The following is a 16,693-nucleotide window of genomic DNA, read 5'->3' as shown; positions in this document are numbered from 1 at the left end:
CCTGGTTGTGTTTGATCTAACCAGCAAAATGCACTACACATTGGCCTGTGTTCACACTACTAGGGTTTTAGAACTGGGTTTGCTACTGCTTAGCACAACCAATTAGAATACATCAGAACGTCAGTTTACCACAGGAATGCGGGTTAGAGCAGGGGTCTAGCCTAGCACTTCCAAAATTAGGGTTAGCTGGGGTTAGCTGGGGTTAGCTGGGGTTACCGCTTGTCAAAACATTCCAGTTTATTCATACTGCGTATCAGAGCAATAAATCAAAGAAGATTTGCTCTACTTTATGTTGGCTATATCAGAGGGCAGGAAACGTTTCTAGCATTGAACTCTGCATATTAGACTACACAACTAACGCTACTTCCGTGACGGACGTTTATGCATGCATCCGCTTCAAAACGGAAGTAGACATCAACCTATAATAAGGCGCAGTGCAAGGCAAACGCATCAGTCTCTCTGCAGCCTCTTCCACTAACGGAGCATCATGTCAGTCATCCAACAGGAGCGTATTCTTTTCAGTGTCGTTCTGCTGACCTACGTGGCTGTTTTGTGCAGGTAAGACAGTAGACATGCTACAGTTTGTGCTGACCTGCCTTTTGTACAACTTTTGGTATCCTTTCTTTGTTGCGCAGTTCAAAGCCACAGTTGCAAGTCTGCATGCCTCTCGATGACTACCAAACACTGTGCAGCGGTGCAACCCCTGTCAGTCCACCGGTAGACTACACACAATGTATTGTCAGAAAACATCTTTAGATGGTGCATTTTGACTTAATTCTTTGCAGAGACAAAGGGCCCTACTGGGTTCAAACCACTCAAATCCCGGTAAGCCATGCCCAAGCATATATGTACTATCAGATAGTTGGTGAAGAGTACATTCATGCAATCTCAATAATATTAGGCAGCAGACACCACGCATTAGACGTTTTCGTTTCTTATATATTTTTATGGTAAAGCTTGCATGCAGACAAACAAGGGTTTCAAATTTCAAATGACGTTCAAACCACTCTCAGTCTCTATGTCAACCTTAACTTTTTATATTTAATATTTAAATGCTTGTAAATAGGAGAATCATGCCGACAAATCAAGCAACTAGGATTCGACCGTGGCAGCAAAGTGTACTATGTCAATCCACTGGGTCAGGGAACATTTCCTGTGTATTGTGATATGACAACATTAGGAGGAGGATGGACTCTAGTGCTGAATCAGGTGCTGTGCATATACAACAAGCTAATTTGTACATGACAAGCTGTGTCTCATGATCACATTGTTTTAGATTGGAGATAAGAGTAGATATCATACACTTACTGATGCTCATTGCTCCATCCTTGATAGTTTGAACAAAGAAGGAAAGCAATGCAACCTGAATAGACTCTTCCGCTGTGCTACAGAGATCCGCTATACTGATGACAAACTTACTACCTTCCTACATGCCAAACTCAATGGAGCTGAATATTGGACTGCCATTCACAAAACGTAAGCAATAAATAGAAGTATAAAAAAATTAAGGGCAGGCAGGTGTGCAGACACTTAATTTAACAGACATGCAGAGACTAATAGATGAACAAACTTTAGTCAAGCCTTGGAATGAAAAGATTGTTGGTTTAAAGTCTTTCTCATAACTTCTTTGATATAAAAATAGGTAAAAATGGTAGCAATGATGTAAAAAATAAGGATTTGACCAACAAACAAGTGGTAACTGCTCACTCCCTCTGTATAACCACATTCTATTTAGGTTAAGTAGCAACTGCATGCTGCTTCTGTAATCAGACATACAATAAAAGTACATTCAATTTAGGTCATCTGTTCCAGTAGCAGTGCAGTATGTCAGTGGAGCTCTTGCTGGACCTACAAGATACATTGAAGTCAGAGATTTCTTTCACTGGGGACACAGAAACAATTATCCTGTCCATAATAGAATACGGTAAGGTGCATCCTAAACTTCAATTAACGTTGTAACTCATGATTTATTAACAATTTGCAGAACTGGAATCAGCAGCTATCCTGGATGTAAACACGTCTGTTGGGAAGATGTGAGGTCGTCTTTAAAAGATCGTCCATTTACTGGAGATCATTGTCCATCTGCTACTTCACCATCCTTTTGCCCTGCGTTTGATCCTACATACAAGTTCCCTTCAACAGCAACAAGACGCGGATCTGCAATCTACAGAAAGTGGATTCGATGACTGCAATATATTATGACTGTTCCATGTTGCTACACGGCTAGCTTAGCTACTAATGTGTACTAGCAGTACATTTTAGTGAGGCTTCAATTGCTGTTGTCCACTGTCTTAGTCGTGCTGTTGTCAGGTTTCAATTAGTTGAGCTGTTGTCAAATGTCTGCTAGTTAATTGTGCTGCACCTGTTGTCAGGTGTTTGTTAGTTAATTGTGCAGTAGGTCAATAAACTACAATTTAATGGAATTATAGTATAACGTCACCTTAATTTGTTTCCTTTGCTTGACTTGTAACAACGGATCTCCAATCTATATATTATAATAAACACAGCTATTATCATGATCGACCTCCCTAGCCAATAAGTTAGCACATCAACAACAGAGCAATCTGTACCACACCTGATGAGATCATACAGAGCAATCAAAATCTCAGAGCAACAGCTCTCACATATCCTAGTGGTCACGCACCAAATCAAGAGGCAGATAAGAAGACATTTCTAACCTTTTTTAAATATTAGGATACTGGCTAATGTAATCTTTATCACGTGATATTGACCGTTCTAGTCTCAGTATCCCGGATATGTTAATATAATTATCTCGTTTTCAGTGTTGTCGACTACCTCTGTCGTCTCGGAGGAAAGAACGTAGAGAGCGCAAACACCATCGACAGTCCCACATGCCACTCAATGTGTCCAGCCTCCTTCTCACTTCTCACTCTCTTCAGCCGTACGCTAGAGCAGCCGAGGGTTTATAACTTTTAGTGGTTCTTCACTAACTAATGAATTCATTGCACGACCATTCATAATTATCCGGGTGTTTTTGCGATCTGATTCTGGGCTTTCTTTTCCAAGATACACCATAGTTAAATCATCTCTCTGCGCAAACTTAGTGCCTGCCGATGTACGTACTGACTGATTATCATACGCCATGCAACTGCATGGTCTACTCCCAAATTAACATACACACCTAACATGGATAGATGTCTCAACCTTCCCTAGGTTCCTAGTTTTATGAAACGTTTAGATCTCCAAACATTATGAAAATTTGCCAAAATTCGTTACGTGTGTCCATAAACACCGCACTTTATTATATTACTAACTCAGGAACAGTGTTTTATATTTCAATTAATTAGTAATTAAGTTACTGTAAACTAGGGAAGTAGAGTAGATATATAACAACTTGCAGTAAAGTTCAACTGCAGATATCATTCTACTTCTGCAACTCTACAGTAGCAACATGTCAACTAGCCAACAGGACTGTTCAGTGTTCAGTATTTTTCTGCTTACTTATGTCATTGCTTTGTGTAGGTAAGCTAAAGAGCATGTAAATGTGATGCAAACTGTTAAGTAATTGTATATATCACAACAAGTAATGACTGTATTAATTATATTTTGTCACAGCTCACACCCACAAGTGTGTATGCCCCTAGATGATTATCAGTAACTGCGCAATTGCACATGTACAAGTAAGACACAGATATTCTAGATCAGTTTAGTGATAAACAAGTCCATGCAGTTTTAACTAGGGTGTCTTGGGCTTGCAGAGCCAGCAAGTTGTAATGGGTTCAACCTACTCAAATCCTGGCAAGTTCCCAAGCATTAATAATAATAACAATTAGTCACTCACTCACTCACCCATTTCTGTTAATTAATTTGCTCCAGACACACACATGTACACATGTACACGGCACACACACACACACACACACACACACACACACACACACCACACGCATACACACACACACACACACACACACACACACACACACACACCACACACACACACACACACACACACACACACACACACCACACACACACACACACACACACACACACACACACACACACACACACACACACACACACACACACACACCATACCTCTGTCTAAACACTTTATTAATTAACAGGAGAATCATGTCGACAAATCAAACAACTAGGATTCGACCGTGGCAACAAAGTGTACTATGTCAATCCACTGGGTCAAGGAACATTTCCTGTCTATTGTGATATGACAACATTGGGAGGAGGATGGACTTTAGTGCTGAATCAGGTGCCTACAGTACAAAAAAAAGCTAATTTGTAGATGCAAGCTGTTTTATGATCACATTGTTCTAGGTTGGAGATCAATCTAGATATTACAAACTCAACAATGCTCACTGTTCCATCCTTGATAGTTTGAACAAGGAAGGGGAAAGCCATGCAACCTGGATAGAATTTTTCGATCTGCTACAGAGATCCGCTATACTGATGAAACATCTACTACCTTCCTACATGCCAAATTCAATGGAGCTGAATATTGGACTGCCATTCACAAAACGTACGTGATAAAAAGATAGAAATAAAAAACAGAAAGTAGGTAGACTTAATGAAATAAGGTAGGCAAACAAATTAATAATAAAACAGGTATAAATATAGGCATAGAAAGTTTTCTAGATTTGGGCACCAAACATTACAATCTTGTGCAACAAGGAGCATATATACAGAGAACCAGGAGTTCAATCGTAAGGCTAGCATACAGTATTTAAACATGTAGCATTTCTCTATACAACATTGAACAGGTACATGCAGTAACACTCACTTCAGTACAGTACTACTCATGCAGTTATAGACAGGAAAGTGAGGCGCTCCAAAAGTGGTAAATCCGCATGTCCTTCAAGAGCTGACCCAGGGAAGAGGACCCGGATTCTTGTTGTCAGGTCATTGTTCAAGTGTTGATCAGCTTTCTCGCAGCTTCCTCTGGCCGCTAAATTCAAAGTTACCATATTAGGATAGTGGCACTAATTAGCTCTGCCTCTTACCATCACAACATATGCCCAGACATACATGTACATAGTCTTGCGTAGCCAGACCCTTTTCTGCCTTGTCATACTTCCAGCGGTGTGATGCAGTCTGGAAGTATGACATGTGGGGAAAGGGGCGTGGTTAGCAAGACTAGCCCAAACAGACTTTCCATCTTCTCTATATATACAATGGATGCTCCTGGTGCAACATAATTGAGATTTATTGCATACGGAAGTAAATTATGCAGTGACCAAAGAAAATTATTGAGACCCCTTGGCCTTCACGTGCCTAATGAGGCAGATAGACCATAGTGTCGTGTAGCCAGACCCTTCCCACCTACATCCTTCTTGCCGAAGGATGCATCAGTGTAGGAGGGGAGGGTCTGGCTATGCGACACTAAACAAGAGGTGAAAAATGGCAGCATATTGATCAATGTTCAAATAAAAACAGTAAACTGCCATAATCAAGAGTACGTAGACATTATTTACTTGAGGTTTTAGCATGAGGTCGACCGCAAAAAGCATGTGCATGGTTCCTTCCTATTGCAAACCTACTGGAAATTTTACAAACTTTACAGTTCTAAATTATTCTTATTGCAACAGGCATATTCACTGGTCTGATGCAAATTTCCGTAGTTATCTATCCAACCAATACTTGTGTCAAGAAAGCATCGGCTAGACAGTAGACATCCATACTCTTTACATATGAATTTGGGCCAGAATTGTAGATTGCTTGAAACATAATAGAATGATACCTTTTATTCCCAATAAAATTCTTTTATTTTGATTGTTTAGCTCTCAAAAATATTTTAACCTACACAAATCTTTCAGCATAGAATTTTGAAAAGAAATTCATTATTAAGCCTGTGCACGGAAAATAGAGCAACCCACCTGTATCTATGCTTTAGTGAACTGTTTGTTTTGATGCTTACATTCACCAAATGTTATTTTAGTTGTTTTAGAGTCTACTTTTCACAATGTTCTGTGTCACTGAAATGGGTGTGGTCTAATCTTTTGTCATTGTCGTGCACCTCAGGTTTAGTTGTGCTTGAAATAAATAAGACAGTTTAAACTCTTCGCTAATTAATATAATAATGATGTAAAAAGGAGATTTGACCAGCAGACAAGTCAATTAAACAAGTAGCAACTGCACTCGATTTATCTCTGTAATGAGATGTACACATAATATTGTAAGCATGTTCAATTTAGATCATCTGTTCCAGTAAGAGTGCAGTATGTCAGTGGAGCTCTCGCTGGGCCTACAAGATACATTGAAGTCAGAGATTTCTTTTACTGGGGACACAGAAATGGTGCTCCTGTCCACAATGGAAAACGGCAAGTGGCATTTTAAACTTCAATTAATTTTAACTCGCAATCTATTTACAATTCACAGAACTGACCTCAGCGGCTATCCTAAATGCAAGCATGTCTGCTGGAAAGATGTTAGACCTCCTTACAAAGATCGCCCTTTTGGTGGAGATCATTGTCAATCTTCTACTTCACCGCCGATCTGTTCCGGATTTGCTCCTTCCTACCAGTTCCCTTCAACAGCAGGTAGAAACGGATCTCTGAAGTTCAGAAAGTGGATCCGATGACTGCATGAAAGCATAATTCACTTCATTGTTTTGCAATATGGCTGTAGCTAAGTTTGTATAAAGAAATCACTTCATGCATTGCTTTAGTTGGAATCTTTGCTTGGAATAAAACACACACCATGCACCACTGTCTTACAATGTTGGACTCCAAGACGATAGATTCTTCCTGAATTTTCTGTAGGCCTATAGTTAGTTCATGTATCTATGTGTAGAATACTGATGCTATTGAATCTGCTAGTGATAGGGCCACTTGTGTTCTGACAAACATTAGAAAGTGGTGCTGCAGACAATTTCATTCTATTCACACCACATGTTTCAGTAACAACTACCCAATTTCTGTATCAGGGTTTGTACCAACTAGACTATAAATACATTGCCTAATGCCGAATCCACTAATGCACTCATCAAGAAACTAAGTAGACGAAGACAAGCGTCTATAAATCTCAGTTTTTGGAAATGTGAACTGCTATATCAACAAATAACGACCGCATGTGTTTGTCGGCTCACACCCATGCACAACTGCATATGTAAGCACGAAAGGCTATTCATACTCGGCTGGCAGTTGCTAGTTAGACGTCTGTTGTCAATGCTGACACAATCCATCGCATTTTCTTGCCCAGATTAGGTGCCCAATCTATAAAAACACAACCCGTCCTTAGCTCTTCTTCAACCTCTGAAGTTGAGAGACAACATGGAAAGCTGCAAATCTGTTGTTCACACTGCGCTTAGAAGAGACATGTACCTGATATTTATTAAAGGTGCAGACAGTAAGCTGTGGCACCGCTAAAAGCAAAAACCGACCCTTGTTTAATATTGGAGGGGTGTGTCTGATGTAGGAGAACAGCAGCAAACGTTCTAAATTTCGGATCGACATGAACTGCAAAACTTCAAGTGATCAAGCCCAATCTAACACGTCTTGTTACTGTGTGCACACAACCATTCTTTACATTTCATGCCTTCATAATACTGTATAAGATAAAACATTGGCAGGAATTTATTTTGGCGGTTTGCTAAAAATTGATGATAAAAGCATATTGGTGGATGTTATTTTGGCGGTTGGACATCATTGTTGGATAATTGGTATGTGTGATATTCCCAACCCACTACTACTGGAGGAGTTTGCGATTACGGAATCTAACCCGCATGACTTCACCTATACTTCAAGGATAGCTGGACGGCCTCATTCTCATGTTTAATTAATTAACTTCCCTGTTTGACAAGGTACTACTGTAGGCACAACACACGGCAAGCAGTGGCTACCATCTTGTAGCCTTATCCGTGCCACATCGCATGATGCTTGATTCACATGGGTGATGACATCAACATATTCCGGTGGCCAAATTGATGGCGGATTTTATATTGGCGGTTGCTAAAATAATCCGCCGAAATAAATCCCCCAACAATATTACATCTTATACCGTATGAAAGAAATTCTCGTTTGGTATGCGTATTATATATTGCCAGCGTCCCATATCTAGAACCTCAAGAGAAAACAGTTCTAAAAGGTATGACGGTAGACTCTTACCTCCAAGAGCGTTCGGCACTAGCGCGGAACCTCAGGGGACAGCTCGTAAATATACGGAGGATGGGGACCGGAGATCATCCTACCTTAGCTGTATGTGACACCGGGTATTCCTGATTTAAAACTTAATACCCTGTTCTACGATGTGTTCTAGGCCAGAAACAGTGTTTTGTTCTAAGTGTGATACCGTAGATTCCGAGTGGAATGGTGGCTATTTAGTAATACACTGTGAAGTCTGACCTGCAGAAAACAAACCCCTAACTGCACCTTTCTAAGACTGTAGTCTACTGCAAGAACTATAGCATCATGTCAAAGAGCCAACAAAGCTGTGTGTTGTTAGGCATTCTTCTGCTTGCTGTTTTGTGCAAGTAAAGATATTACTGACGCGTGCTATGCTAGAATCAAATTTAGAGACTGTCTTACATTGCAGGTGCACTCTAGCAGCATGCAAGTCGCTCCCAGAAGTGTGCATGCCGCTCAATGATTACGAGCGACTAAATCGCAAAAGCCCTGAAGTGGCCATGGTAAGAAAAGTCCGGTGTACTATGAGAAAGTACCAATTATAAAAAAATTTAGGATCACGAAGGGCTAATGGGTTCAACCGACTCAAATCCTGTTAAGTGAACACATGTAGCAAACAATCACAACACACACACACACACACACACACACACACACACACACACACACACACACACACACCATGTTACTGTACCTGTGTGTAATTCAATAGGAGAATCATGCTGACAAATCAAGGAACTAGGATTTGACCGTGGTGACAAAGTGTACTATGTCAATCCACTTGGCCAAGAAACATTTCCCAATGTGGAAAATAATGGTAGAACATAGCACAATATGTCCCACCAAATGTGTTGTTTAATTGTCTGACCAAATACTGGACCAGTGTTGAAACGTGTTTGGACAAAACATCCACCCGTATGCATGTATGGTAGTGTAAACCTTGTCTCTTAGCACTTGATAGCCTTTCCAATGGTGTAACTGTTAATTTCGTAAACATAGGTGCCTCCTAGCATGCTGTATCCAGAGAAAACCTCAGCTGCCTTTAACACCATTTCTTCCTTGGAAGTTGGTCATTAAAAATTATATGCAAAATAGCTGCAGTAGGGGAGGCACTTAGTTGTACATGTAACACTACACAAGAATGTCCTAACTAAGCTCAGTCTGTCCAAGTCAAAATAATTCCCTACTTTCCACACTGATTTCCTGTATATATATTGCAATATGACAAGATTGGAAGAAGAATGGACATTAGTGCTGAATCAGGTAGAGTCTACCTGTGTAACTACAACAAGGTAATTTGTAAATAAATTGCTGGGTTTTACAACCATGTAGATTGGAGATAAGTCTAGATACCATACACTCATTGATGCTCATTGCTTCGCCCTTGATAGTCTAAACAAGGAACAAAAGTAATGCAACCTGGACAGAATTTTCCGCTCTACTTCAGAGATTCGCTATACTGATGAAGATCTAACTACATTCCTAGATGTCAAACTCAATGGAGCTGAATATTGGATTGCCATTCACCGAACGCAAGTGATAAATAAACAACAAACCGACAAACATGAAAGAGGGTGAAAAGACCAACAGATAGAGAAAAGATGAACAAAATACTTGCTACGGATAGTCAAGGCTCAATTAACTATTAAAACGTTAGTCTAAACTCTTCCTCATAACTGCTAATTAATGTAGCAACGATGTAAAACATAAAATGTGAGAAACAGACAATTAAAAAAATAACAACTGCTTGCTGCCTCTGTAATCAGACATATAAAAGAACATAGGTCATCTGTTCCAGTAGCAGTGCAGTATGTCAGTGGAGCTTTAGCTGGGCCTACAAGGTACATCGAGACCAACAATCTGTTTCACTGGGAACACAGAAACAACCATCCCGTCCATGGTGGAAAACGGTAAGTTGCATCCTAAACTTCAATTAAAGTTGTAAGTCATGATTTATTAACAATTTGCAGAACTGAAATCAGCAGCTATACTGGATGTAAACACGTCTGTTGGGAAGATGTGCATCCTCTTGCAAAAGATCGTCCATTTACTGGAGATCATTGTCCATCTGCTAATTCACCATCGATTTGTCCTGCATTTGGTCGTGCATACAAGTTCCCTTCAACAGCAACAAGAAATGGATCTGCAAACTACAGGAAATGGATTCAATGACTACAACAACTGTTCCAAGTTGCTACAGTGTTGTCTCAGACACTACAATATGTAGTGAGATTTCAATTGTTGTTGTCAGGTGTCTGTTAGTTGGTGGTCAATAAAATAAAATTCGTGAAATAAATTTTTAGTAAAGCCCCTCACACCTAATTGGTCTTTCTATGCCTTGCAATACCAGATCTTTAATATTAAATAAACAAACACAACAATTATCATGATCTTCCTATCAACATGCAAGCACGTCAACAGCAGAGCAATCTGTACCATTACACACTTGATGAGGTCAGATAGAGCAACCGCTCTCACGTATCCTAGTGGTCAGACTGACTGCATGACCACCAATGCCTTAGTAGCCATCCACATGCCCTAACTACATATAACAGCAACAACAGTGCAACATCCAGTACCGCAACGTCTTAAACAACTCAACACACAGCCAATCAAGGCTACCAAACTAGACCCGTGTCTACGTCAATGTGTGTACCTCAATTTCAAGCTGCATGAAGCAAAAAAGGAAAGGGACGCAAATACAGTAAGTACAATCATGAACACACACAGTAGAGCATTATGAATTATCAATAAATGTTAATCTGACATATTCAATTAACAAAGTTTGGTATTTGATAACAATTTGGAACTACCTCTGTTACTGTCTGTCTGACTCACTACCGTTCTCTCTCGTTTTCGTCTTCTTTTCGTACTCCGTTGACCAAGACGATAATCGATCCAACAGCTTTCCTACGTCAGGTACCTATAGAAACAAAACTCATTCTCTAGTCGAACGATTTCGTACAAGTTTGGGTTCACCTCGTAGGTTTGAGACAAATAGACGCCAAATACACCACCGACACCAAGTCCTGTCTGTGTACAACACTATACGCTACTAATGCGTAACAACTAAACGTGACGTAACTCACCAGCAGAGAACCAAGTTGAGCTACAGAAGGCATGCTACCTTTATCACGTGATGCGTAGATCCCGGACATATTTAGGTTATCACATGATGTAGTTTACGTATCCCGGATATCTTAATGGATTATTTGCGATTATCGCGTTTTCAGTGTCGTCGACTTATCGGCTGTCGACGTCTGTCGTCTCGGAGGCAAGAACGTAGAGAGCGCAAACACCAACTTTGGTTGAATAGACATAATCCAGAATTGGAGAAAGCGGCGAGAAGAGAAGAATGTTAGCTGTTAATCAGAGCATTTTAGACGACGTTAATCTTATTACTTCAAGTGTGTCTGTGCTTAGTGTTTGTGCCTCTGGAAACCGTTCGTGAGGATTGGTTGGGTCATACGGGACCTTACCACATCAGAGATGCCGTGCGTCACTATGGCGTGTATGAGCACGTGTTTGGCGGAACAGAGTTTATACCCGAAGTGGATGTCCATATAGAGTACGACAACGGTCACGTAGTCAAGAGGGGCAATCACATTGGTCCATCTCAATGCCTAAGACCACCCAATGTTAAATTCAATTTTGGTGGTGACGCACTGTGGACTGTAATTCTAACAAATCCTGGTAAATATATTGGCTGATAGCTGAGTGTTTTATATGTACGAGTGTACTGTAATTTAGTGGCGAAGTTTTGGTGATAATGTTCTATTTAACATACATCATGTACCAATGGGGTATTTCATGGGGTCCATCAGTGGTGTAGCCATGCTTTTGAAAAAAGGGGTTTCCTACCAGTCCGAGGCATAAATTCCTGTGTGGGGGCAAATATATTATAAAATAGATTAGAAGCTTTATTGCTTCAATGCCCGACGACATGCTAATCGAGCATATTATATTATACGGTCATACAACAACGCAAGAACATCTCAACAAACTGTTCAGCCTTTCCACTCTTACCTTTTAGTACCGACAATGTGTTTTCTTCCATGGTAGGGAAGGACCAACGCCTAAGAAAAGGGGGTTTCTGGGCAACCCGGAAACATGCCTGGCTACGCCATGCCACTACTCCCATCAGTGGAGTTTTCAGTGGCTAGCTAAATGATATACTCTGAAAGAAGAAGCTACACAGGAATGAAGTCGGGTGATTTCAGGGAAAATTAATTGCACTACTAGTGCGGAATTAATTTGTGATAACGGTCAACCCAACCCGACTAATCTGTGCAGGAAGAAATCTAACTCTATTAATTTAATTGTGCGATGAGCTGTGATCGCACAAAATCGCGTGAATTCCCCCTCAGCACAATTTTCTTCTTTCATGGTATAGCACCTGCCACCAATTAAGAGCTACAGAAACTCAAAAATAAATGGCTGTAGACGTTGAGCCTTTTCATTTCAATAAATTATAGGTAGATCCCCCAATTAGTCATTTGCTATAGAAACACTCTTTAATTAAATAGACATTCTGCATGGATTCACCCCTGCAAATCAAAGTACCAGTATGTCACGAATGTGCATTAGTCTGACTCTCGTATCAGGCCTTCTTTGTGCTTATGGACTCATTTTACTCTTAGGAAAACATGTGCATGAAGAAGGCCTGGGTGTAAATTCAGGTAAATGCACAGTCAACACAAGGAGTTTCCACACATAATGGAAACCCTTTGAGATACGTCTCTGTGTACACTCTCAAAAGCCTGTGGAGATTTAAATGTGTGAACTGTCTGTATGTGAATGTCTGCCTAGAAAAGTAAGGTAGATTTGTGAGTGCGAGACATTCCAAGCTGATTTATATGTCAACAAAGAGAATGCATGTTTATGCCTTTTCATGTTCATACAGATGGAGACTTCCAAAGTGTAGACAACGAGGTTCTACATTGGCTTCTGTAAGGAATGCCACATTTAGCATGTTAATCAATGAACATAGAGTAAAGGGTTTTGTTGGTAGCTGTAATGTGTCATCAGATGGTGGAGTCAACACGGCTCACACACACTGTCCCTACATCCCTCCATTCCCTCCAAAAGGCACTGGGTATCACAGACTCGTCTTCAGCATATTCCATCAAAGCAGTCGTCTTACTTTGCCAAGTAAATCTTATGATAGGTGAGATATAGTGAAGAGTAATGCAGACTGTCACGTGTCTCACATTTGTTGTGATCACTTTCAGATTTGAGGATAGAATATTTTCAACTAACGAGTTTTGGTCCAAACACTCATCAGTTATCAGACCAGTAGGAATTCACTTCTTTCAAACAAGCTGGGACTCTTCTGTTACGAGTACCTTCCAGGACATCCTTGGTATATTGCATGTTGACAATTATGTGGCATATTGATTTTGTTAATAATTTAGTTTCCAACTCGTGTATGACTGTAGGTTTAAAAGAGCCTGCATACGACATTGAGAAGAAAGTTACAAAACGAAAACAAAGGCAAAAAGTACAGACAAAGAAATTCAATCAAAAACATAGCTTAGTTGTGTGAACAAATAATACTGCACATTTGTGTTGTTCAGTGGACTTGTAAATTAGATAGGTGATAGAGCCAAGGTGTCACACACTGCTCAAGCATTTGGTTAAATAATCACACGCGCGCGTGCACACACCACACACACACACACACACACACACACACACACACACACACACGACAAGCTCTAAATACCAACAAAAGCCATAAGATCATCATGACATGCATGGCTGTGCACCTTGCTTTACATTCATTGAGAGTGGCTCTGAATTCTCTATTTTTATGAAAACCAGACATTTTAATTTCAAATTCTAAACACGAACAGCTAAACATGGTCATGCAATCTCATGCACTCTCAAATTTCATGAAGCATAGCAGCTTCATTCCATGAAGAAGCACTAGAGTGCTAAACCCATGGCTGCCAGGCAACACAGAGCAGCTACTTGACAAGCAAGAATGACACGCTCGACTAGACTGCCAGGAGTACAGTGCTGGCATGCTAATTAACACCAGCAATAACAATGAGCGCATGCGCTCCTGCATTCCAATTGTCCATCCGTCTACTAAAAACTATGGAACCCTAGCGCATGCGCGCCTTGGGTTAATCAATGTAATAATATAGACTTCAAATATTATGGTTGCCATAGCATCATACAGGATAAAAACTGAATTGTTTTCAATTTGATTATGGGTTGGTTTAATTACACTTTCTTTCAGCAAATTGTAGAGTTAGTAGTTGCTGCTTTTTTCTATTTACTGTCAACTAGATAAAAGACATACACACATCATGTACTCAACTATAACCATTAAATTATTACTGTACATTCACGTCTGAGTGTTCTGTATTCAATATACAGTACTTTAGTAATTATTAAATTTCCTATATTTATCATATTATCATTGCATACATTTCCTACTATTGTTCATATACATATGATCGATCTGGAAAGAAATACTTTGATGTGGAAGCTAACGATAACACTTGCCTACCATTAAATCTAGCTGTTCTTGTTTGATTCTTTGTGACTTCTTCTTCCTCAATAAATGGCATGACAACGTTTGGCCGCAGTGTCAATGACAAACATCGAGAAAAACCATTAAGTAGAGAATGATAATTCGTCTTCAACTCGATTAGAGGAAGATGAGCTGGCACACAAAACAGCAAACATAATATAACAAGAGTGCGAGTGTGTGTGTGTGTGTGTGTGTGTGTGTGTGTGTGTGTGTGTGTGTGTGTGTGTGTGTGTGTGTGCGTGCGTGCGCACGCACGTAGGCTTGCTTGTTTGTTTTACAGTTTAGTGTGAGTGTACTAGTTTCTCTCTTACTTCACTTACGTGCGTGCCTGTCTGTCTGTCTGTCTGTCTGTCTGTCTGTCTGTCTGTCTGTCTGTCATATTTCATACATTGAAACTAGTACACTCACACTAAACTGTAAAACAAACAAGCAAGCCCGCAGGCTCTACGCTAAAACTAACTGCTAACGCCTAACAACTGAAACAAGTGTTTGTCTGTCTGTCTGTCTGTCTGCCTGCCTGTCAATCAATCGGTCGGTTAGTCATCTCATTAGACAACTAGATGTCCATTTATCAAGATGGAATTCTGAGATCCTTGATGTATTTCAGATACATTTTGATAAATATAAATAAAATTTTGTATGTACATGTGCATGTATGCATGTATGCATGTTTGTACGTATGAATTAATTTTGGAGTATAATCAGCCAAACCACTTACTTATAGCTAACGACGTTTCTCTCTCCGGGTGACACTTGGAGCAGTGTGTTTCTCCAAGCCGTGCTAAACTCGTTCTACACACAACACGACATTCACCACATCACCAACCTTAACAATTTGATTGAATCAACAAACTTGTGTATCTGAGGTAGCGTCAATATGGTGTCTTTCTTTGGTTCCACGGTAGTAGACTGTACAGTAGGAGGACGAGTTGCGAGAAGTTTGAGGCTAAACATTTGTGTTATTGATAAACTGACATAATTCCATGGATACACCACAATGTCAATTGATAACTACCGTTCCATCTCTTTAGCATGAGCAATCACAACAAAGTAGTTTATGACGTCAATCGGTTTTGGCGAATCGTCATCTACAGTATATACACAGAGTGTATTCATATACTGTAAAGAATGGAGAAACTAGGAATACACGTGTATACCATTGAGTGTAGCTGTATGTCGTCCATGCTGACGTTGCTTGTTCTATACAGCAATGGTGACTTACTCAACCAATGAAAAGAGGCAACACAATGCAAGACAGACAAACGGGTAAACAGGTAAACAAAGAGACAGACAGACAACACACATACACACACAGACACGCAAACAGACAGAGAGACAGGCAGATAATTTAATCTCATACAGATTCTACTTGTATGTATGCTAGGATTTTTAAATACAAATCAGTCCTTGCAAACAACAAACAGGCAGGCACGCGGGTATTAGAAACCTTAAGTCGTTGGACAATATTTAGCTTGTATATGCAAATATATGAATTGACAGACAGACAGACAGACAGACAGACAGACAGACAGACAGACAGACAGAAGGACAAACAGACAGGCAGAAAGACAGCTACAGCAATATTGTCTCATTAGTACTCCAACTTTAAACAACACACTTCACAATATTCAAAAAATTAAAAACCATTAAACAATTCATCTGTAACAATGAAACCGATTACAAACAAACAGCTAAACAGACAGACAGCCACACAGACAAACACGTTTCAACAACTAAAATACCTGTTTCCCTGCACCCCTTGATGACCTGCTGTGGCTACTAATAAAAGAAACCTGCACATTGCTACATGTCAATGCAATGACCTCGTGTTGCATCACCAACCTTAGCTGAGACTTCGTTCCTGCACCACCTTTAACACCATCTTGACTGTGCTGTTGATACTGAGACGTCCAATGTTCCAACCAGTCGGCAGACATTTGTATTAGCTGACCTTTGCGATTCTCTTCCTCCAGACCCTATACACATGAAACCATTTAAATTACAACCAGCATTGCAACGTTTTCAAAGGTGTGTGTGTGTGTGTGTG

General features: G+C 40.1%; 3 protein-coding genes and 2 long non-coding RNA genes across 5 annotated transcripts in view; 2 read left to right on the top strand and 3 right to left on the bottom strand.

The window, feature by feature from the left end:
* The first annotated feature begins 260 nt into the window (after window positions 1-260).
* On the top strand, window positions 261-2,423 carry LOC134178717 (uncharacterized). Its single transcript, XM_062645602.1, has 7 exons — window positions 261-558; window positions 636-717; window positions 786-825; window positions 1,067-1,209; window positions 1,277-1,476; window positions 1,799-1,924; window positions 1,985-2,423. The coding sequence occupies exons 1-7, from the start codon at window positions 488-490 to the stop codon at window positions 2,184-2,186; spliced, it is 864 nt and encodes a 287-aa protein (XP_062501586.1). The 5' UTR covers window positions 261-487; the 3' UTR covers window positions 2,187-2,423.
* LOC134178718 (uncharacterized) lies at window positions 1,918-2,737 on the bottom strand. The gene is made up of 3 exons (XR_009969686.1): window positions 2,679-2,737; window positions 2,441-2,485; window positions 1,918-2,164 (listed from the first exon to the last, which is right to left on the bottom strand). It is a non-coding gene; the product is annotated as an uncharacterized LOC134178718 (long non-coding RNA).
* Window positions 2,738-10,801: 8,064 nt separating this feature from the next.
* Window positions 10,802-11,256, bottom strand: LOC134178672 (uncharacterized). Its single transcript, XR_009969671.1, has 3 exons — window positions 11,192-11,256; window positions 11,082-11,135; window positions 10,802-11,025 (listed from the first exon to the last, which is right to left on the bottom strand). It is a non-coding gene; the product is annotated as an uncharacterized LOC134178672 (long non-coding RNA).
* A 29-nt stretch (window positions 11,257-11,285) lies between these two features.
* LOC134178671 (large ribosomal subunit protein mL38-like) lies at window positions 11,286-13,770 on the top strand. Its single transcript, XM_062645557.1, has 6 exons — window positions 11,286-11,459; window positions 11,526-11,795; window positions 13,006-13,051; window positions 13,114-13,269; window positions 13,334-13,464; window positions 13,541-13,770. Exons 1-6 carry the CDS (start codon window positions 11,306-11,308, stop codon window positions 13,645-13,647), a joined length of 864 nt encoding a protein of 287 aa, XP_062501541.1. The 5' UTR covers window positions 11,286-11,305; the 3' UTR covers window positions 13,648-13,770.
* A 559-nt stretch (window positions 13,771-14,329) lies between these two features.
* Window positions 14,330-16,693, bottom strand: part of LOC134178610 (uncharacterized) — a 31,125-nt gene continuing 28,761 nt past the window's right edge. Inside the window, exons 30-36 of the mRNA XM_062645488.1 lie at window positions 16,489-16,622; window positions 16,389-16,425; window positions 15,804-15,846; window positions 15,662-15,734; window positions 15,500-15,592; window positions 15,365-15,438; window positions 14,330-14,778 (exon numbers count right to left, since the gene is read on the bottom strand). Of these exons, the coding sequence (XP_062501472.1) occupies window positions 14,549-14,778; window positions 15,365-15,438; window positions 15,500-15,592; window positions 15,662-15,734; window positions 15,804-15,846; window positions 16,389-16,425; window positions 16,489-16,622 (684 nt within the window). The 3' untranslated portion in view covers window positions 14,330-14,548. The remainder of the gene's footprint in view (window positions 14,779-15,364; window positions 15,439-15,499; window positions 15,593-15,661; window positions 15,735-15,803; window positions 15,847-16,388; window positions 16,426-16,488; window positions 16,623-16,693) is intronic.

Source organism: Corticium candelabrum, chromosome 4 (genome assembly GCF_963422355.1).
Source record: "Corticium candelabrum chromosome 4, ooCorCand1.1, whole genome shotgun sequence".
Taxonomy (NCBI): Eukaryota; Metazoa; Porifera; class Homoscleromorpha; order Homosclerophorida; family Plakinidae; genus Corticium; species Corticium candelabrum.
The sequence above is the reverse complement of the archived record's forward strand: the minus strand, read 5'-3'. Positions and strand labels throughout refer to the sequence as shown.